The sequence below is a fragment of the Agelaius phoeniceus genome, chromosome 12 (genome assembly GCF_051311805.1).
Source record: "Agelaius phoeniceus isolate bAgePho1 chromosome 12, bAgePho1.hap1, whole genome shotgun sequence".
NCBI classification, from domain to species: domain Eukaryota; kingdom Metazoa; phylum Chordata; class Aves; order Passeriformes; family Icteridae; genus Agelaius; species Agelaius phoeniceus.
This window is the reverse complement of record NC_135276.1, coordinates 19,075,237-19,098,791: the sequence shown is the minus strand read 5'-3', so window position 1 is coordinate 19,098,791 and position 23,555 is coordinate 19,075,237. Positions and strand designations below refer to the sequence as shown.

Here is a 23,555-nt window from a genome sequence, read left to right as displayed (position 1 = left end):
CTCAAATCTGGACAAGGCCTAAAAGATCCCAGGACAACATTGCTAGATGGGCCTAAACAAAAACATTTCTGTAAGAATGCAGTTTGAATGTACAAAAGGCTGCATTTCTGAGATTATAAAACCCCCAGATCCTGGATGCCTCCACAACTTCTTGCTCTAGCATGTACCTACCTTTACAATGAGAAAGAAATCTTCTACTATATACTGGAACACCTTTCTTGCAATCTGAATTAATTTAATTTTATCACTTCTTTAATTTAATTTCTTCACTTCTTTACGTATCACCATCTTCTTTATGAATTTGTTTTGTAAATTTAGATTTACAACCACGGTCGTGCCAACAATATCATCTGAGTCAAATTAACTCTGAATATTTCATGTTTGCCCACATGGTTTTTAAATCTTATTTCCAATTTTGCTGCTGCACCATGAAATTTTCCTGAATTACCAAGTAATGCCCAAAGGCTCCATTGCATCAAGTCCTCCACAGCAGAATTAGTTATTTTCCAGGTTTTCCATGGGAATTGGTATTAACACACAGTGGAGAAAAGAAACTTTGTGTTCTTCAGCTGTACCAAAGACACTCATCAATTCCCTAACCCTCCAGATCCTTTTCTCCAATACATCTACCATTAGTTCTTCACATTGTATTCTCATTTGGTTTCTGTTCTGGTGCCTTCCATACTTGCATTTATTGGATTCTCTTCCTCCTAATTTAAAATCATTCCAGGTTTAGTCAGATCTTAAAAGTTTCTGTTCTTTCATTCAGCTGAAGTCCTGCCTGCTGTAAACTGATTTTATGGGCACTGTTACCTCCATCACCCACAGTGAAAACACTGCAAGAAAACACGATTCAGAAAATTGTTTTAGATTCCCTCACTGCAATTTTTCCTAAGATCACCAAAGAAGAGTTGTAAGACTACTCAGAGAATTGATATTTTTTCCAATCACTTATTTCCTCAGCTTGTTTTCAACACTATATAAGGCTTTATTAATTATCAGGTTATAATTGTAGGGGACCAGCAGTGAAATGTGGCAAGCAAAGCCCTGAAGAGTCATATTTTTACCCATATAATTTATGACCTTACTATCCCTTAGATATTAATTATTAAAATGTTTGTCCTAGCATCTTAATTAGGCTGTGGTGCATAATTACTACACTGGTCCCTTTGTACACATACAAGTGCAGCACCTGCACAGCAGACACATCTTGGACACTTGCTAAAATTACCTCTTCTGTATTTGTTTGCCATCAACATTAACATGACATTTATCTGCTCTATTTATTTTCTAGTCCTGATCATCTCCTTACCTTATGTAGCTTCTGTCTTTGAGACTAAAGGAACCACAGATCTCTGCAGGCTGAATTAAGCAGCATGAAATTATCTTCAGGGTGCCTGTGAATCATTAACCTCCCTTGTAATAACTGCTGAAATTGAAGTACAAACCAACAATTTGTCTCTGGAAAAACAACTTCTTTTCTTGTGTGCTGAGCACCTGTTCTAAATAAAACCTGTGCAGAAGGACCTTGGCACTCCAGCACTGGGCTGTTTGTTAATTTTGCCTGCTAACTCAAGACACTTCAGGTGTAGAGTTTACCTGTGTCCAGCACCCCATGGAACTTGTGGGCAAAAATTCATTCCCATTGGCATGAGCTGAAGCTGCTGAATGCCCAGCAAACCCACCAGGGAAACAAGGAATACACCTGATAAACACACAGAGCCTCACACAGTGCAGATCACTGAGGCAGGAGATTTAAAATCAAATATCTACAGAAGAGGGCAAATGATGTGTCTGGAAAGCATGAACTGAAGTTCTTGTAACACATTTTTGAGTGTGGGAGGATGAACAAAGCACTCAGGTACCTGTTTTCCAAACAGGACAGAGAACATTCAAGTACATAGAAAGAAAATAAAGAAAACCACCTTTTTCCACAGAGCAAAGCACTGATCACATGGCATTCAGATCTCCAAGTAAACATTTTACACCAAAATCAACAGTATCTGAATTACAGGAATTGCAGCAGTAACTCCTACCTAAACCAGCTACAATGAGCAGATGAATTCCTTTTATCTATACTCAGATTATTCCTCTGCCCAAAGAGCAAGCAAATAGTGAAGGTGCAGAAGAAAACTGGGTAAAAGTTACACTTGTGTTTTACTACAGTGAAGACAGAATAAAAAGCTCTGCTCCCACCTGGTGGCAAAAAATAGTACAGAAACAGTGAAAGTCTAAAAGTTAACTTACAGCTGGAACAACTTGGACAAGAGAAAAAACCTTTTCCATTTATGGCAAGCAATCCCAGCTTTATGATGGTCACAAAAGAGTTTGAAGATAAAAATCTTTACCAATTGATAGCTTGAAATTTTAAGACAACATTCTCCATATAGTTCATACAGACTGTAATCACCTGCTTTTTTATATATATATATATATATATAGTTTTAATACAGTGTTTTTGACACCTAAGTGGAAAATACACTGAAATATAAATTATTCTGACAGCTTTTCTCTCAAGAGACAATCCTGAGTAATGAAACCATTGCTGAGTAAGGAGGGCAGGAGAGGCAGCATTCAATTCTGGGCACTCTGAACATCATCTCCAGGTCAGCTTCTGTTCAGAGTGGAAACCTGACTTGAAGCTGTCACTTTCAAAACAGCATTGCACCTGTAAATTAGCTTGTAGCATAAACAGCAGGACTCTGCACAAAGCCAAGTCACACACTGACCACTTCACAGATTTAAAATAATTACTTTGGTTCCAACACTGGTGAGTCAGTGACACAAAATGCACCAAGCTGGGAGAACTTCACCATTTCTGGCTGAGTCTGCACAACCAGCCTCCTGCAGTTTCTAGCATTTCCCATTAAGAGCACAAATATGACAGGACCAAGAGTCAAAGCTTTTGTATCACTCATTCCCTGATGTCCCCTCTGGACAGCTCCTTTGGGTTATTCTTGAACTGGGAACAGCTAGCATTGGTTATGGATAAAGCAATACTGATTATAATGGCTAAATTGGAAGGACAGACCACTCAAGAAGCATATTAGTAAATATGATATTTCCTGAATTGAAATTTCTGAAGCAAGACCTATGTAGCCATTACACTTCAACTGCTGTTTAGTGCCCAGGAATTTCAGCTGCTTTGGTATAAATACAGTAACACTGTTCTTCTAATGGAATACTACAAAATTGTAAACACTGGATAATGTGACACACCATTTTCTGAACAAACCTAACATATTCTCCTTTTTGTAACAGCACACAGCCCATTTGAAAGCACAGATCACTTCCACAGACTGTTTGACAAGTTGTTTGACAAGCAGCAATAGTTTCCCTGTACCTGGGATAATGACACGGCAATGCCTGCTTGGAATGTTTACTCAGGGGGATACAATCTGGTTAATTCAAATGACATCCTCCATGCAGTGTTTGAACAGCCAGCTCATTAGCAGAGGAATGTTCTCTATCAATAGTGCACACTCCTGCTTACAAGCAGAGCTAATACCCTTGCAGTGTAACATCCACTCGTGTGTATAACTATACCTGCAATCTTTATGGCTACGGGATCCTCTGAAACTGGAACAGGTCCCTCTTTGACTTCAACCTGTTTTTCAGGGACCAGAGGAGATGTGGCAGGAGGGGTATACTTAGTCTCAACATAGACCACAGATGTGGAAGCAGAGGGCTTGGAATTGTGAAAAAGACTAGCCCACGACTTTGCAGGCTGATTAACAGGGACTGATCCTGCAAGCGGGACCGTTGCCTCAGTAGTAGGTGAAGCTTCCTCAGGCTTAGCTTGGTCTGAGTCAGTGCTTTCCACAGTGTGCAATTCTACCCCATTGGCAGCTGTGTCCTCACCAGAGGATTCAAGTGTTTGTCCATTAGTAACGCCAAGAGTTTCAGTAGTATCAGTACCAGCATAAGCCTGTACAACAGCTGTCCTTAGGGGGCTCTCTCTGACGGCCTCCGGGGGGAGGCAGAACTGTTCCGAATGAGCGAGGCGGCAAACCTCGGCCTGCCCGCCAGTCCTGCCGGGGGCTGCGGCTCCGGGGCCGGGCTCGGCACACGCAGCTCCGGCCAGGAAATCCACGGAGCTGCCGGGGCTGCTGCAAGTCCTCGGCGTGGCCAGCGAGGGGAGGTCTCCTGCGAGCTCCGCGTCCTCCGCGCTCAGGCTGTTGAGTCCCGCGGCCGAGGCGTGGCCGTTCACCAGCGCCTCCGGGGCAGCCACGCCGTCAGGGACATCTTCCAAGTAACTGTAGTATCCAGGGGGTCTTTTTTTCTTCTTTTTCCGCTCCCTCTGCCCCAGGCCCCCAGCCAAGGCATCGTTTTCGGCGTTGGAGCCGCTGTCCAGAGCCAGGGTGGGGTCACTGAACTGGCAGTCAATGGAGTTGTAGTTTGTGTCGCCGAGAGCATCGTCTGGGCTTTTCTGAGCGGGTGCACAGCTGAGAATGAATTCTGGAGCCTGAGGATTCAGAGTACTCGAGATGCTGTAGTCGGTGTTATTCAGGACAGATGACTGAGTCTCGATAACTTCATTAACACCAAATTCTATTCTCTGATACTCTTCCCCTGGACGAGAGAAAGCAAATCTCAGTTAGAGAATCCCATTGAATCAAAAAGCTGCAAAAGCAAGAAAAACACTCTCCTATTTTCCTGTAATTGAGAAAACAAAGTATGCACCCCAAACAAAAGGAATTCTCATTCTCAACCATGACAACTTCCAAAAGATCATTTTCTTAAAGATAGCAGAGCATGATTCAGGCTTTCTTAACCAGAGTTATGTAATTTCCAAATCACTACACAATCCTGCACATAATCCCAACTAAATTCCCCTCATAAGAAAAACTATTAAAGTCCAAGGTCTATAGGAGTAATCTGTATTAAATTAATTACTGGATAATTGCCTATGCAGTATGGTGTAACACTTAATTCCATGCTTTTTTCAAGCCAGTCTGTTCAAGTGACAATTACAAAATCCAAGCCTTTCCCTTTTTAACTTTTCCATATGTGAGGTTTGCTTTTTGAGGGGCTGGGTTTGATTTTTCTGGTGGGATTTATCACAACCAAACATAACTGAAAAATATATTTATTAATTGCATGGAACACTGCAATTAAAGCTTTTGAGCCTCCAAGCTCATTTACAATTTCTTTAATTTTATCACAATTAAATGTATTACCATGTGAGAGTAATGATATCCAGGATTTTGTGACACAAAATACAACACATTCCTCAACATAAATCAGCATTCAACTTGTACATAGGAATTGTACTAAAGACTTATGAACAGTTTTTTTTGTTTTATTGATTGATTTATTTACCCTGGCACTAAAGAAATATTCTCATGGAAGGCGGCAGTATCAGGAAATATTTTCAGCCACCAAGTTCTGCAATTTCCTGGACTTTATTTATTGCTATAATGTATGTGTGCTAAGTGGTAACACTGAATACTTCAGCTACAACTATTTCTGTAACTACTGGGTAAAGATATAAAATGAATGAAACAGTTTCAGGAATTTTGAAGGTAAGCTGACATTTTAAAGCTCTGCAGGTCTTCCTGATATGCATGTTACTGTTTCAAGGACATCACATTTTAATATTTTGTGTTTCCTCAACGATGGGGGCTCAAACACACATTTCCAATTTTTAAGCCTTACTACAGAACCAAACAACACTAGGTATTAATTCCAAAGGAATTAAGTGGATACAGCATTAAACCTTAAAGATTTTGTACCACTTACATTATACATGACATCAACAAATACATATTTGCAAGTACACATCACAGACTCGTTAAAAATGAGGTGGATTTTGTTTTTAAACACAACAAAAAGCAACCACAGTTCCCAGAAAAGAAGTTATTCACACACCTAAGGAAATAATCCTCTGGGAAAACAATCTTGTAGGAAATATTTTGATATATGACTGTCAATATAAATTTTGCAGTTCTGGATGTTTTCTAGAAAAATCTGCTAACAAATATTTTAGCTTTAAAAAATGTGAAGGGAACAAGAATCTGCATTTTTTAATATCAAATGAAGAGTAACAAACATACAATGTGTGTTGAGGTCTGAATTATCCATGCAATACCAACATATTATGATTTAATGAGCAAATTATAAAGATGTTAATTGCCTTTCTGCATTGATCTATTAATCTGACTAAATGAGAAGCAAACAGGTCACCTATCAACTTCAATCTTGCTGCCAGTCAGACTAAAGGAAACTTTTTAAAAATAAATAAAGGGTAAAAATTCCACACACATCTGGTTCCTCTTCTCTAAATCATCTTAGGAAGAGAGTGAATTTCAAATTTCAAATTTCTAAATTTCTAATTTTTTTCCCCCCCTCCCTGTGAGAAAACATTTTTAACACCCTGTCTGCCATTCACCAACCACTTCTGCAATCACTGAGGAGCCATCAGCACCCAGCAGAGAGGGCTGAAGTTCCTTTTTTAAAAAAAAAATCAGCAGCCTGGAGCCAGGGAGGGGGGAGCTGTGCCTCAGAGCCTGGGCTGGCTGTGCACACACAGCTCCAAACTGCTGCATCTGAGTGCAAATGCAAAGTTTTGGGGGCTTTGAGGGATATAAATCCACAACAAAACCATTCCTCGTTAGTTCATCTGTTTGTGGTTCTTTCTACCCTTTGTTACAGCAGCACAAAGCACAGGCAACGACTGGTAACACCCAATATTCCTCCAGCCTTGATACAAATTAATTACTGGGCACTTTTCAAATCCCTACCAGCTCAAATAATTCATTCTTTTCCAAAATCCAAGTTCAAGAAAATAGCAATTGCTTCAAAGCAAAAATGTGGATTCCCTCCATGGGTGAGTCAGGGCTGTCAGAGGCCAAGGTAAAAGCTGTCACCTCTGTACCCCTGTCCTGCTCCTCTGCCCCAGCAAGCTCCCAGCACTTGTGTGACCCAGAGCTAACCTGGCAAAAAATATCACCTAAGGGAGCATTTTTACCAGTTTTGGCGAATTTATCAGTTTATTGTACACTAAGGAATCACAAGAGCCCACTCAGGGCTAGTGGGGAGCAGAAAACAGAACACATCCCTTATAGACCATCACAGGCTGAGACCTTGCCAAGGGCAGAACTGATGCTGTAGCATTTAACAAACAAATTAGGGAGTTCCAGCTGAGCAATTAATCTTTGTCCCTTACAGCAGGATTAGAATAATAAATACCAGTAGCTATGTACAGTTAGTCTGTGGAATGACTGGCAGAAGCTCATTTACTGTAAGATGGTGTCAAGTGCATTTGAGAAAAATAAGAGGTAATTTTTTTTTCTTATTTGTTTTGACTTTCCACTTTGCTTCAGGGCATCTTTGTTTCAATCTAGTTCACAGCTCTATTTCTGAATGGACTGAAACAGATCTCTGTGCCATGAACAACATGGCACACATATTGAAACAAGCACCACCAGATGCTCCAAGGCCAGTCTATGTACAACCCCAAAATCTGTGAATGCACAGTACTAATTAGTGTGAACAGAGTTCTGCATATTAGAGCTTAAACCATGGTTTGATTACTCCTAGTAGGTGTTAACAGATATTCTGATTCTGTAATAGAGTTAAACACTGAAGAGAAGTACAGAAAGAAATGAAGACTATGGGGAATGGTAACATGGTATGTGTGTGTCATCATATATAAATACAAATATTCTGCATAACCAAGCATTCCAGTTTAGTTTGCACAGCTTCCTATGCAGCCATCACAGTGAGAATGTGCATGCACAGTACAGTGCAAGATTGTTAAAGACATTTTTCAAGCAAAACCTAATTTGCTGTCATTACCTAATCTCAGGGCTGGGAGGGGTTCTCTCAAGGTCTAGGAATGATCTGAAAGACATTTGTACAAACCATCTTTCTGTATGGCTTGTGAACATTAAAATCTCAGTCTGAAAGAACAAAACTTACATCTAGTTAGACAAAGAAATACATGACTGGATGCCCCTGTCACCAACAGACAATTCACACCATATGGTCTTTTTAAAGAACCTTTCCAACTCCAATTTTGGACTACTCAGGGTCCTAAAACTGGTCCTGTACTAAATAAAGCACCTGAATTGTCAGAAGTGCTGCTGATCTGCTCTCAAATGAGCCCTGTGGTCCTCCTTTCTGACTGCCTGTCTTGTTTAGCTTTAAAGGAAGGCCAAGGTCTCTAAGCACAATGATCAGGGTGCAGTTTGGTCCTCTTCTGAGCACTTAGGAGAGAAATGGTCAGTCAGATACTCCCATGATTTTCCAAGGAGACCTGGAGTCATTTTCATCTACATCTGTCTAAATCTCAGCTTCCTTGCTCTCTGGTTCAGGGAACAAACCAAAACCTGATTTGCTTGCAGCTTAAAATTCTGTGGGAGTTTGGTTAAAACTATTCAGAGTGAGGATCACAGGGCAGCTCCCACCTACCTGTCCACTTCTTGCAACCCTGAGGTAAGGTCAGCTTTTAAGAGGTAAAGGTTGAGGCAGAGGAGACCTGTGAGTGTTCCAGTTTTAAAAGGGGAACCCTGTAATTTATTTTTAAATCAAGTCACACCTTCATCAAGAGATTAAAAAAAAAAAAAACAAACCAGGATTCTCCAGAAAACAGCAAAGCCAGGCAGAAACAAGAGTCAAAGGGAGCACAGAGCAGAGCACTGCCTGCAGAGCAGTCTTGCTGTAACTGTTAGAAAATACTCATGCTGTGGCTCTTCAGCCCCCCTCATTTTCACAGCCACACCCTGCAGAGTTTCCACAGGACTGTGGCAGCACAGTGCAGGAGGAATAAGATGCCCATTGGAATCAGCTGAAGTTCAATGCAGGATTTTCAAAACCTCTCATAGGTATCATTCAGTAAAGTTTAAAAATCCAACCTGTCTAATTATGCCTGTGTAGGTGCTGAGCAAGTTGTAACAATTGTATTTAAAGAGAGGTTACAGTAAATCTCAAGAAAGTGTCACAACCTTGAAGTTTAAAAAAAAAAATCTTGATTTCTTACCATCATGAAACTTACCTGTGGATTTAATACCACATGAAACTGTTTCATTGTATGGGGGGAGCTGTACAAAAAAGAAATGAAACTCATTTAAAGGCAAAGCAAATCTATGAACATTTCATATCAGTTTCATATGAAACATCCAAACATCATAATTGAGATTTGATTTTTGGAGAGGATGCCTTGAACTCATGCTTCTATATTTATCAAATCCCACACTGCAGCTTCAGGTGTCCTTGCAGATTACCACAAGTCCTGAGAGATAAAGATTATCTTGGTTACACACCACAGGCTCACCAACCTCTCAAGCAATTCAACTTCCAGCATCTTTCTTCACCGACTCATTTTAGCATGAGGAACACGAATCCTCTTTTTAGACAAAAGCTGGGAAAGGATGAAACAACCCTTTGCACAGCCAACCATCACACCTAAACCTTTTGACTCTGACCTGCTCCAGGGTGGCCCTGGGAATGTTTCAGCTCAGGTGGGCTCTTGAACACATTGATCAGCCCAAGCACGAAGCACCCACAGCACAGAGTGTGGATCACTCCTGTACAAACCCTGCCATCATTTTATGGACTCTGCCAGAACCTTTGCCATGGTGTAACCACAGGGGGGCAATTCCTGAGCCCCCCACCTGCCCCTAAACCTCCTGAGCAGCTGAAAGTGCCTGCAGAACTGGCAGCCATTGCCACACTGCATTCCAGCAGCTCCTGGGGAACTGGAGCTGGTTCTGCAGTGGGAGACACAACCCTGAGGGGACAGAGCAGCTTTACAATGCTGAAACAAATAAAAGATTCCTTTATTGAAGTTTTCCATTCCCTAAGCTACACATACTCACATATCACCTTTTTAATGCACTGCAGACACCAGTGCATCAGAAACAGCAAAAATATTCCTGAAATTCCACTGCAAAAGTATTTTAAAAAAACACATGCTGTAAATCCATTTCTGAACCTCAATCCATCTTAACATATCATCTTTTCAAGCCAAAAATGAGGATCAATGGGTCAAGCTCCATATTAATTTTGAACACAGGTTCAATATAATTTTACTTAGAGCTAAAAAAATTACTCTAAATGTCGAAATGTCTATAACAAACCTTGCAATTTTTGTTTTTATCCAAAGCAAAGACCTTCAGAGAATAAGATGATTTTTAAAAAGTAGTCAGCCTCTTGGTCCCCATCATATCAGAATAATCAACAGAACTTTTGCAAAGCTGACTTGCTCCATACACCAGGGTTGTGTGAACCATCCCATGTGTCAAAAATGTCACATGTAAAAGGGACATTTTAGACAACAGAATCACTGGCTTGGAAGAGACCTTCAAGATGGAGTCCAACCCAGCCCCAACACTCAACCAAACCCTGGCACCCAGTGCCACATCCAGGCTTTGTTAAACACACCAGGGATGGTGACTCCACCTCCTCCCCAGGCAGACAACTCCAGGACTTTATCACTTTTCCATTAAAAAACTTTTTCCTGGTATCCAACCTATATTTCCCTTTAGCTTTAACTACTCCTTTGCCAGAGTCCCCTTGGGTCTGTGCTTAAGGGACCTGAGAGGGACAGCAGCACATGTGGGGACTGTCCCCAGCACAATGTGTGTCAAACACCACTGCAGCATTATTATCTCTGACTTGTCCTTCTTGAGTTTCACCCTGCCTTTTTCAGACCAATTTTTTACACCAATTAGTGTAAAGCTAATAAGTATCATTTTTATTTCATCATCCAGGTAATTAAAACATGGAAGTGAACCAGATCAAGGACAAACTTAAAGGAACATTGTTCAACAGCTCTTTATTTTGACAGCTAACCAGTAAGTGGTACACTGAGCAAATGAAGTCACACTGGTGCTGGTGCTGCAGGCTCATACTTTGAGAACAGCTCAAGATATGACATTTGCATCATCCCCTAAGTAAGTGCTGAAAAAGCTGATGGGGGCACTTCAGGTGACACTCCACAATGTCCCACTGCTGTGACTGCAATTACAGTGGGAGAGCAGCAGGATCATCACAGCTAACAGGAATAACCTAAGGATCTCTTCTGCTACACAGCTCTTCCCCCCAAAAAGAAATGCTGTTTTTCCTTTCTGAATTTCCCTTACTCCCCACCCCACCCCATTCCCTTCATGCCCTTTGGTTGTTCAGCAGTTTATTACACTAATTACCCTTGGAAAATTAAGCTCCAGGAAAGTAAGGCACATTAACAATGGTTTGTAAACTGTGACAAAAGGATTTCCCCATCTACAGCTTGAGTGTTTGTTTCCTTTCTGTTGAGAGGGCAGGATGGAAGCATGACTGAAATGGCTGAATGGAAATGTCTGGAGGAAATGCATGGAAATGGACCCAGAGGAAAATGATTTTTCAAGTCTGGAGATGAGGACAATGGGATAAAACTCCTCCCTGTAAAGGAAAATGGTTTCATGATTGTCTACCAAGAACTACAGAGAACAAGAGGCTGCAATACTATGTGAGGATGTAATGAACTCCAACACAAAGACAACTGTTCCCACTCTGTGGCTCCCTCTGTCACTAATTAGTTCATTATTAATGCATTTCTCAGACCTCACACACAGCTTTCTCTGTGAGCACAGCTCTGAGGGTCAGCAGGGCTCCACCTGGCCAAAAATATTCACAATTCTTGTCTTTCAAAAGGCTCCCAAGACTTAGAAGCCCACCTTCCAACCAAGAACTCTGCTGGGAAAGTTCTCAGTATCCACCCCTTAAAAAAAACCCATCAAAACTGAGGTACAGGGCTGGAAAATTCAGCATCAACATCCCACCACTGCTGTCAGCTAGTCCAGCTCTGAAAGATGACAAGCAGAAAGTGGAATCATTAATTTATGTCTAAAAATTGACTTAATATCCACATACATGGAATAAAATAATATCCACATACTGAATAAAATTTTCAGTTTGTAAATTAGCAAGCCAAGTGAATGACAAATATTTGTATTGTTGTATTTTAAATTCACACAAAGAGATGGAGCTTTCAAATGTTATTTCTAAAACAAGTTTAAAGTAGATCTTACCTCAACAGAGCATCGTGGAGTCACAAAGAACTGATTAAATTCATCAGGGCTGAACTCCCCAAAAATATACTAAAAAGAAAAGAGAAGGATCTTTGTTAAAGGGCTATTTATATTCAATACAATCAATAAATTCATATTAAAATCCATTACTAGAATTCAAAAAGACCCATGTGCTGGGAGTCAGAAACTCTACCTTGCATCCCAGCTCCCTCTTGGCTCCTTCCTACATATTTAGCAAAGAACTTTAGGCTCTGGAAGGGTAAGCAAAGCATTTTCCATTAAATTCCCATTGGAGTGATCACAAACTGCTCCTGATCCTGTGACCAGTTTAAATCCATGTTTTGGATGCAGCTGCATCAGTTCAGACAAGCCCCAGGCAAAGGCTGGTTTGCCTTCTAAACCCACCCCTCACCAAATGAGAAAAAACCAAGAATTATTTCTCCAGAGTTCTCCTAAATGAGGAGTTCCACATGGCTGAGTGTACCTGAGGGCACAAAGAAACTGCTCAGGTGTAGGAGAACACACAAAAATCATCAATTCTGTTATTCCTGTGCCTGAAACTCTCCATAATAAACCTAAAATAAAACATCTTTCCCAACATTATTCTCCTGCAGCTTTTCAGATATTTTGCATCTAGATACTCTCTGAAAAAAAGTACCTACACCAAGATGACAAAGCAAATTACACTAAAATGAGCAATTTAATTTACAGAAAACAAAAAATTCCCAATAAAAAGGCCTGACCTGTTGGCATTTTACAGCACCTGGAAGTTTACAGAAATTTCCACTCTAGCTGTAATTGAATAACACCCAAACATTCAGGACAGAGATATTAGGACAGAAAGCAGTTAAATAAGGCTGAATAAACTGCCAAAACAAAGAGGACTGGAAACCACTCTTGGCACAAGCAGGTCAGTCTGGCCAGCACATCACAGCCCCCACTCCCTCCCATTTATCTCCACGTTCTCCCAGAATTCTGGACAATTCTCTGCTCTCCTCCACCCTCCCACCAGCAAAGCTTTCCCAGCAGTTTTGAGTCTTGCTCGTGGTAAATCTTTAGCTTGGATTTATTGAGACACAACAAACCAGAGTGGGAGCTGAGGCTCACAAAAGAATTCCTAAAATCTGGGAAATCATCTGCAGGCTGCTGCCACACACTGCACACACAATAACCCAGTCCCAGGGGGGTTTTCCAGACTTGAGGTGGTTGATTCCAATGGAACTTGCTGTTTACATGACTCACAGCCATCTACATTCATAAATCTCAAAGCTGAACTGAAAGCCAAATTCCACAGCAATTACAAACCATCGTTTTCCTACACAAAAAGTGATTTATACACACACCACTTCCACGTGTGGCTGAGTGTGCCCATTTCAATGGCCTTCAAGTTTTTTCAAAAACTCCTACAGTAATCTGGTTTAGACTACAAACCACTCAAACAGTCAAAACAAACTGGAACATGTGGGATTCAAAGAGTGAAGAACAGTTAAACATTTAATGCTTCAAAAACTCTTCCCTCAGCCAAGGGAGAATCCAACACCCAAACCCAACAGATCCCTAAATTGTACCCAAGTGGCTTCACAGCTCCTGGCACAGGACCCAGGCTTGGTTTATACTTTCAGTATAACCAAGGCTTTTTTATTCAGCAACACATGAAGTAGAATTCATCATATTCCAAAAACAAACTGAAGAAAATCACTTGCTGACTCATCACTAAAATTATGTTTTAGGAGGTATTTTTGATGCTGTCATGCCACAGAACAAAACAATCATCTCAAGTGGAGTCTATTAAAAGTGATATAAATCCAACCCCAATTTCTCCATCTAATAATGTAATACAGTCATTGCATTACCCAGCATTTTAAGCAAAGTATCACAGGCCTGGTACATCTCTCTGAGCTTCTGTTTTAATAAGGAAACAAGACAAAAATAGAACAAAGTGATCATTAATGCTATATTAATTAACTGTTTTAATGGTGTATTGATATAGAGAAATTTGTGTCTGTGCAACTCTTCCTGTGGAATTTAAAACAGGACTTTAAATATTTACCAACATCTCATCCTAGTCATACTAAAGCTCAAAAAACCCATCCCATTTGGCCTTGAAATAAACAGAATTTAATCTGATTTGCTTTGATTTACCAATGCACATTTACACCAGCATTAAGTCACCAGTTGAAAGATCCCTGCATGATAACTGAGAGAAATAATGTTTCAAAATAAACTTCATGATATCAGTCCTTACACTTAAGGACTGATGCCATTAAACCTGCCCAGTTTAACCAACCTCCTCTGCCTCCAGTCATCCTCATCTCTCCAGAAATAACTTCTGCAAGCTGGACAGAATTTTCTACCCTTTTCCAGACACAACTGTGCACTCGAGTGAAAGAGAACTGTGATAGCACATCCCTTGGCAAGTATAACAACCCCTACCAAAAAAAGACAGGATTCAGAGGGGAAAAAATGTATTTTAAGCAATTGGAAAGATACTGTAACTCCCTGCCTGCTGTCCATCCATCCATCCATCCCAAGGAATCAGTGTACCTGGCACTCTACAAGTTACCTATGTAAGAAAATACTTGTTTAGTTCTAAAACAGCATCAGCATTGCTGCAGAACTTACCCTGTACCATTAATTCAAATTTTGAAGGTTTTACAGCATCTTAAATGCCCAAGTAATAAGAAATTTTAAGCAAGAACAGACTAAGAGCTTATAAAAAGTAGCACACCCTTACAGGAATATCCTTATTATCAGCATGAGTTTTGGGGTCCTACCTTGTTTGCACCCTCAAAATTACTCCCCTAACCTCAAAATTCTCTTTGCCTTCTTTCCAAACTGACAAATAAATGTTAATGCTTGGAACATGGAACATTTAATTAAATTACTTACACGAGCTACTCACAGTCAGCATTAATTTCTCCCCCACTCTATAAATAACATTTTAACACATGCCAGAGATACACCAGCACGTGTTAAAAGCTTGGCCATAATAATTTCTGATGCTTTCAACTCCAATTTTAGTATTTTCAAGTGTGTAAGAAACACAGAGCCATTACAACTGCATCAGACTGATGCCTTTGATGCCCAGCTAAGCTGCCCCATGCTGCCCCAGTCTCTGCTCCTGTATGTCCCAGCACCCCAAGGCCCCAGTCAGGGATGACAGACAGACTGCACAAGCCCCAAGAACAGTGGGAGTCAGACACAGACAGCTCAGGGTCAGCCCTGGAGCAGGTGAGAGATTGTGCTGTGCTGCAGATAAGCTGCTTGTGCTGCTCCATCACTGCTGGGCCAAGGCAGCACCAGCCTCTCACCTGCACCCACGACTGCACATGAGCACAGAGCTCACCTGGCCCAGGCAGCAACACCAATTCCCAACACAAAATCTGGCAACTTAAAAACCCAAAATATTCATAAATATTACCTGTGCTTTCATTAATAGCTCTACACAAATTTTCAGACAAAATATATGTATATGTATTACTCTAACACTGTTTAACATTCAATTGCCGATTTCAAAAACTGATTTTGATTTATAGCCTCAGACAGAAATGCAGCTGCTTGAAAATCACATTACACAGCAGTCAATGGTGTCAGTGTTCACTCACAGGAGCACATGGATAAAGCTTGGGAGATCCAGCCTCACACCAAGACTGAATGTGGAAGAAAATCTATGGAGAACACTGGGAGAAAGTTCTGAAAATTTCCAACTGTAACGATATCCCCAGACTTGCTTTTAAAGATACCTAATCCCTAAAAGGTTTATTCAGTCCCATCTGCCCTCCCCCTCCTGTTAAACCCCCTCCACAGCTCTCCCAGAGCTGTCTGTCTGTCCTGGCTCCTGGGAAGGAATCCTGGTGGCTTTGGGAGCAGGAGTTTCACTGAACTCTGCAGAGCCACCACTGACCCTGCACTGAGTGTGCTCAAGGTCCCCCAGCCCAGGGAGCCTCATTTCTGTCCCAGATTGGAAGCAGATCAGAACAGTATCAAACACAGCCCAGTGACCTTCCACTTGCAACTGTGTAAAAAACCAGATGGGAACTGCAAACCTCCTCTGGGGCTGTGTGGGAACAAGGGGGCTCTGTGGAATTCCTGCAGAGAGGGGATGAAACACAGCCCAGCTCTGCCCCTGCTGCCTCTCCAATTCCTCAGCAAGGCCCCCAAACTTCTCCTGTGCATGGATCAACACCTCTAAAGCCCAAACATGCTGATGGATCTATTCCATTCTGCAGTTCTCAGCAGTAACCCAATCTGGCCATTCACCAGAGATGTACAGTGTTAAAAACACACTAAACTCCCATGATTTAACTCATGAGAGCAAACGTACACCAACTTAATCAAATGCCTTGCTTACACTGCACAATCAAGTATTTATGTATTTTCCACCCAGTATCTTCCATACTGAGGTTCCATAATCAATCACTCAAGTTCTGGGAATTTTCAAATATTAATGTCTTCTTGCAGATGTCAATGTATGAGACCAAGGATGAAAATAAAACTAACAATGCCTGAATAAACCTGAAAATGAGGTCATTTTAGAAAGGATATACCAAAAATCTTTCCCTTCAGATACACTAACAACAACAAGCACATTAATTAAAGAAAAAACTGCAAAATTAAATATACTTTATGCAATTCTAAAATGGCATCTTTTCTCATGAAGCTGCTGGTGACATGGGTGTTCTAGTACTCCATATTTCATTTATTTGCCTTATCTGCACCTATCAAGATTTTGCAATAATGTTTGGGCATTGAATGCAAAATACTGTCATACTCTTGGGACTATTAAAAAACCCACACAACTAAATTCTTAAAAATAACCAAAGAATCAGTTAAAACTGTAGTTCTGAAATGCTTCCTGTACAACTGAAGAGAGAATAAAAGAAGAGCTGCATCTTGACTCTCTTCTCCAAGTTAAAATTTTAAGACTAGAATATTACAAAAATAATCTGCAGATGAGAATATTCTTAAAAGAGTAGCCTTTTTGAAATATGTTTTTTCTAAAATACAAGTTAGGAACATTGAATGGATGAGACTATTAAAGCTGAACAGTGGTTCCAGCTCACTCCTGAGCCTCTGGCACCAATTTCCACGTTCAGTCTGACATGCTGCAAGGAATCCAATTCCCTCTATTGAATCCCTGCCTCCCAACATTAACTCTCTTCAGAAAAATACTCGTGTTCAACACCTTCCTTAGAGCAAATCCCAAATCCTGCTGATTGTCAGCCACTGGTGTTTCCAGTCACAACAAAACTGGAATCAGTTTCTAACTTCATCTCTCCAGTGTGATTACAGCAATGTAAGGAGATTCTACAGCACTTGGAACAAATAATTTCATCAATAACATCCCCTTTACATCTTCAAGATATTATCTGCAGCTAGATTTTAACATAAATTACATAAAATGAATTAACCAAATATATCCAAGAAGCTTTGTTTTCTACCACTCAGGAATGAAAGTAAAAGTACTTAAATATTTGTGTAATAACTCTGATCACTGGGCAACATCTTAACTATGCAGATTAAAGCAGCAGCAACAAAACTAATTCCAAGGAGGGGGGGGAAAGACCCCAAAGGGTTAAAATAAATTAAAATTAACCTGACCTGCAAGCTGTGCCCATGCTGACTGGTTTGTGCTGTGGTCCCCTGTGGAAGGGGCTAACAGCAGGCCTGTTAGCTAAAGGAGCAAGAAGAAGCTGAGAAGTAAGAAGAAACTGATAAGGAGCTCTCTCCAAGGCTGTAGCCAAGGAGACCGAGGGAAGAAAGATAGAAGAACTTTGCAGCTGGATGAAACATTTTTAGAAAGTTAATTAAGTCACCATAACTTCTCACCAATAGTATTATGTTGATTTATTGTGGCCAATAGTAAAGATAGAAGAAGGATAAACAATTGGAAAGTGTATAAAAATCAGCCATATTCAATAATAAAGTGTTGCCAACTGAGACTGCTTGTGGTCTCTGCTTTATGTCGTGACCGCCTCGACAGCGACAGTCCCCCAAACCCCCTGGAAAAGGAATGCTAATGTGGCATGAAATCCTGCCATGAAATCTCCACTGGTGCCCCTGCCCAGCAGCACCAGGGCTGTCCTGGAGGAATGCAAGGAGGGGGAGTTCCACAGCTGCCTGTCCTAGAAAACCAGGTAGAAATAGCACTGCTGCTGCTGCATCATCAGCCTGGCATCACCGGGCTGCAAGAAAGCCAGGAAAATGAAGTGTCAACTTGGGCTTTCAGAGAGCATTAACGTGGCTTTCATCTGCCACCCAACAGCTTCAGAGCTTCGGTCCAATTAGTTTAAGCTGCAAATAGTCCCACTTCAAGTGCTTTTCCATAAAGGAGTTAAAAATACAGCTTTTACAGCTGGATTGTTCCTTGCCACCACTAAATGTCTCAGCAGAAGGCCAAACAAGTCAAACTCGTTCACATTTGAACTGAAATGATGAAATAGCTGATGGATAGCCTAAGCTATATTTATATATATATATTATATATATAATCTTGGCCACCAAGTTACTCCTCCAAAGTGGATTTACTCTTACAGCTCTGGGAGAGGCTGCAGCAGAGCAGGAAAAGGAAGCATTCAGACACAAGTGTGTTTTCTGGCAAGGAAAAAAGGCACATGCATATGAGTGCACTTGGGTTTTATTAGCAGAGAAAACACTCTTGCATTAGTCATCCTGCAGCAAACAAGGCATTGCTTCCTCACCCTTACTTCTCTCCCAATTTCTCAAGGATTTTTTTATGGAAAATGTAGGAAAAAGCAGCTTTCCCACAGGTTGTCCTTTCCTCTGAGCTGAAATTCATCAAGTCTTACTACACAGATGATTACTGAACTGGAGACAAGGTTTTACAAACTAACAAATCTCAAGAAACTGTTTGGGATTTTTATAGATTTTGAATTTGCACCCAGCATCCCATAACCAGGAGCTCTGAAAACCACTGGCCATGTATTTACAGCTGTACCACAACCTAAATAATATTTCAGGCAAAGCATATGTCAATATATCTCTTGACCAAAAAATAAAGTTGACTTTTCTAAACACAAACATATGCAAATGAAGTCACACTTGAAGGTGGAGCAGTCGCATATTAAAACTTTTAACAGCTGAAAATGCAACAAATCCCAAGGAAACTCTCAGTGAAGCTGCCAGTGCTTTTATCATTAGCCTGCAGCTCCAAACTAGAACATTAACACGTCTCCATAGTGCCTGGAGAAAGATCAGAGCTAGGTAAATGTAGGTCACCTAAGCCCATGAGTCAGTGCAACTCTGCCTGCCCACCATTTAAGCTATCAAAGGCTCAAAAATAAAGTGCAGGACCAAACCTTTCCTTTTATTCCCCCCTAATTCAGGAGTTTTTTGGGTGTTATTATAGAATTCTTACAGCTGAAGAAAGTTACAGATTTTCTACCTGTTTCACATAAATTAATCTGACAGGTTTTATTCCTTCATAAAAAAAAAGAATTCTCATCCTCAAGAAGTCCTTTTCTTGTCAGAGGAAAGGCAGCCCTCTGGCCAGTAGGGAGGCACAGTTGTGGCTGTCACATTAGTGGAAGGACAGGTTTCAGGACCAAATGACTCCTTGCAGCCTGATGTCATTAAGGGAGCACAATGTAGATCTCAGCAGTTTATCCTGAATATTGTAACTCAAATACTCACAAAAGCAAAGCAGGTTGTTGTTTTTTTATCAATTATATAACATACTTCAAATCAAAGCAACAAACTGAACAACAACCATAGAAAATGCTGCCAATAGACAAGCCAATTTCTTACACCCAAACAAGTTCTGTTTATGTATGCTCCTCATTCTATTTCAAATAATGAGGTGCCTGTTGGCACTCCTCTAGTTCAAACAGCAGCTGCCACAAAGTGCATGCAGCCCAAGGAAGTTTTCTATAAAATGGTCAGTGGAGTGAGCAGGGGAGAGAAAAAGGGAGGGCAAGAATGAAAACCAACCCATGTCACACAGACAGAACTGCATTTCTGAGTGAGCTGTCCCACAAAGACTCCTTATCTTCCCATCCCAGGGCTGCACCAGCAGAACACCTCTGCTGCTTCACATTTCAGATTTGCTCCAGCTGATATTTTCTGTTCCACAGAACAACAGAGATAGAGCCCACCAAAACAGGGACGATCTTATTTTGTAAATATTCACAGCATAAGGAGAGCACTGCAACTGTAGCACTTGTACAAGATCATAAACAATGGCCCCTGACAGGAGAACTGTACCCACAATTTATAAACGACTCTGAATTTGTATTCTGTAGCACAGCATTGAGTGTTCTTGATGAGCAAATCCTTCCCTGCACCTTCCCTGGCACCCAAGGCAGGAACACACATGGAGAGCAGGCATTTGGGGACTACAGCAGGAATACCTGCAAAGTGCATTCCAGGCAACAGGGAGAGGGAGGTAACTGAATTGTGAGGGGTGATTACATCAACTCTTGGCTCTTTGGAGAGCAAAAGAAGGAATTTCTGACACCTTTCCACCACCACTACAAACCCACAGAACATCTGCCCGTGATAAAGAGAAGTAGTAACATTTTCCTATCTGTTTTCTTGCTATGTTAAAACTAAATACAAGCCAAACAAAAATACTTTCCTATCATAATCTCCCAGCTGGCAGCCCTCACAAATATCAAATGAAAAAGAAATACTTCCCAAACGGGGAGACTGGTCCTTCCTCAGTTCTGAATTCGAGCACAGTGCTTGGTAACAAAAATCTCTGGCCAAGGCTCTATCTCCTCACACCCTCTAAAAGTTTGGAAACACCAGCTCCAGGCTGGCTGCTCATAACTCAGCAAACACATTTATTCAAGCTCTGCAGGCTCCTCTTGCACTGAACTAGCTATTGAGTCTATGTGCAAATTGGAAACTCTCCCTGTAATGAAAAGCAAAAATAATTAAGACTTGCATTATTCTGATTTACCAGTGCATGATAAGCTCTGAGGAGAGAGAAGCTGGAACATGAAGTTCCTCAAGAACACAGCCAGTTTAACTACTCTTTATTACAGGTGGAGCAGGCAAAACAATCCCTCAGTAATTTTATCTAATACTTCCCAGCAGAAAACCCTTAGTGCTGGCCCCTCTTTGCTTTTTTCTCTACCAAGCTAAAATCATTAGAGCTGCAACCTTCAGTGGGATGAAATTCTAAGAACATGGTGGTAAAATCAGTTCTGCATCTGGAGAACACTGCTTGGGCCACATTAAATAGCAAATTTTCTTGGAACACCTCCCAGCTGTGCACCCAAGTTCCAGGCACGTTCCATAAATCCACCTTTTTCTGCGGTTTACAGAATCTTTATTTAGCAGCTACCATCCTGAAGGATTGTTTTCCACAAGCTTCTCTCAAGGTGGAAAAGCAGCACATGCATCTTCCCTGCCATCCCCAGAGCCTGCAGTATCCAGGAGGCAGCACATTCCTCCCCAGGCCAGGCAGGAACAAAGGCTGCCTTTCCTGGAATGGCTTCCAGCTCAGAAACTGCAGCACTGCTTGGCACTGCCCTGCCACTGCAAAGCCTTTCTTCTCTTCTTGCTGTGGCTGAATTTACCTCACAGGCTGCTTTTATCCTTCAAATCCATGGTTGAAAGAAATCAAACCAACAGATCTGGACTTGGATGAGGTTATTATAAAGAAAAAATCAGAAGTAGAGCTCTAGGAGTAAAAAAGTGCAAGAAACAGATTAAATAGAGACACGTAGTAAGTAGTTCAAAAATATTACAATTGGCTTGATGAGACCAAAGATGAGGAACAAGAGTTAGATCAAGAGCTGACAGAGGATCTGAAGTTATTGGTAAAGACAGCAAAGGAGAAAAAAAGAAATTGAGAATGGGTTTTGTGCCTCCCAGACCCCTCTCCCTTCCAAAAGCTGAACTATCAGCCCAGATTCTGGAGTCCTGGAATCCTTCTACACTGGGAGCAATCTCTAACTCAGTTCCAGCATTTGTATCTCACACTCCCTCTCCTGTGAGCTGCTCCATGTGCCTGGACAGGGAGTGCCCTCTCCATGCAGGTGAAAGTTCCAACCTTGCAGATACAGCCAATATTCAGGATGGCATCCTATTATTTTAAATATGGAAATTATACTAAAAAAATATGTTTCTAAAATACAGCGATCAAAAGCAAAGCTGTAAAATTCAGATTGCTTGTATCTTCATTAGATTCCCACTCGTTTGGGTATGTTTGATATTTTCTTTGCTTATTTCCACTACTCTCATCTTCACAGAGGACAAATACCTCAAAGGATCCAGACAGACCCATCCAAGAGAACCATTCCACCCTGAGCAGTGAGGAGATTGCTGTTCCCTATTTGTCAAGGAAGATGGAAAATACAGTGGAATATAAAGAAAAGTGGGGAAAGAATGCATAGCCTCTGAATTACTGCAGCTAAACACTGTGGAAAACTAAAATCCCCCTCTAACAGCACCTCAGCAAACGAGTCACCCCCACAATGCTTTTCACAAGCAATTACTCAGGGCAGGATTTAGGGTGGCTAAGATTAGGTGGGGCAAAAATTAGCTCTCTGGACTCCATCCTGACAAGGAGCACAGATTGGCACTTTTGGAAAGCACCAAACCCACCTGCCCAGGGCTCATGAGCCTCTTTTGATGGCCCAACTTCACTTCTCAACCCTAGATTTTTGAAAAGCTGAATGCTTAGAAAATTTGCTGGGTTGACAATCTCATCTCTTCTCCACAGGCTGGATGATCAGCAAGGTGATTACTGTCAAATTGAGGAAAAATGATCCAAATGATTTTTAATTTATTTTTTCCACTGGTGGAAGGAGTGTTAAGGAACTGAGGAACCAGTGTCAAGCAGAATACACAAGTGGCCAGGAACAAGGAAGAATGAGACTTTCCCCTCTGCGAGTTGTGACCTGCCAAAAATGGGTTATCTCATAGAGAAACAGCCAAAAATAAACCAGAGAATATGTGAAAAACACAATGATTGGTAAATGACTCATGGGGATCACAGAAATGAAACCCAACTACCACAACAGAATAAAGGCTCCAATATTTTGTGTTCTTTATCAGCTGAAGTTTCAGTAGTAGTTCTGCAGAGGTTCCTGCTGTGTTTCCTGCAGGAACTCCAGCCCCTTCAGGACTCCACCAGGTGACACACATGGATGTGGGATGTCCCACGAGGACACCATCCCATGTTCTGATCCCCAGGGCATTCTCAGCCATCCACCTCCTCCATCAGCCCAACACGTGGCAGGTGGAAACCTGCAAGGATCTGGCAAAGCCTGTGACAGCAACTTTGTATTTCCAAGGGGTTTGCAAGTTAAAATGGAAATTGGGACACCACACATATGCCACCACCTCCCGAGACAGTTTTAGAGCTTAAGTATCTGCAAAACAATTTTATGTAGATGCAACAGAGCTGTTCAAAGGAATGCACAGATTAATACACTGCTGCCACCAAACCCCAAACAGTAAGCATACCAAATACTCATATTTTTAAGTGACAGCATTAGAAATTGGGTATGAGTATGGCAGTAGGTATAGTGCAAGAAAAAAAAAGTCTTAAATGGTCAAAGTTAAGTA

The 23,555-nt window shown here is 41.2% G+C and overlaps 1 protein-coding gene across 1 annotated transcript in view; it reads right to left on the bottom strand.

Moving 5' to 3' along the window:
• USP10 (ubiquitin specific peptidase 10) overlaps positions 1-23,555 on the bottom strand; it is a 48,770-nt gene that overhangs the window by 17,114 nt on the left and 8,101 nt on the right. The window contains exons 2-4 of the mRNA XM_054640854.2: positions 12,015-12,083; positions 8,999-9,044; positions 3,547-4,572 (exon numbers count right to left, since the gene is read on the bottom strand). Coding sequence (XP_054496829.1) covers positions 3,547-4,572; positions 8,999-9,044; positions 12,015-12,083 — 1,141 coding nt within the window. The remainder of the gene's footprint in view (positions 1-3,546; positions 4,573-8,998; positions 9,045-12,014; positions 12,084-23,555) is intronic.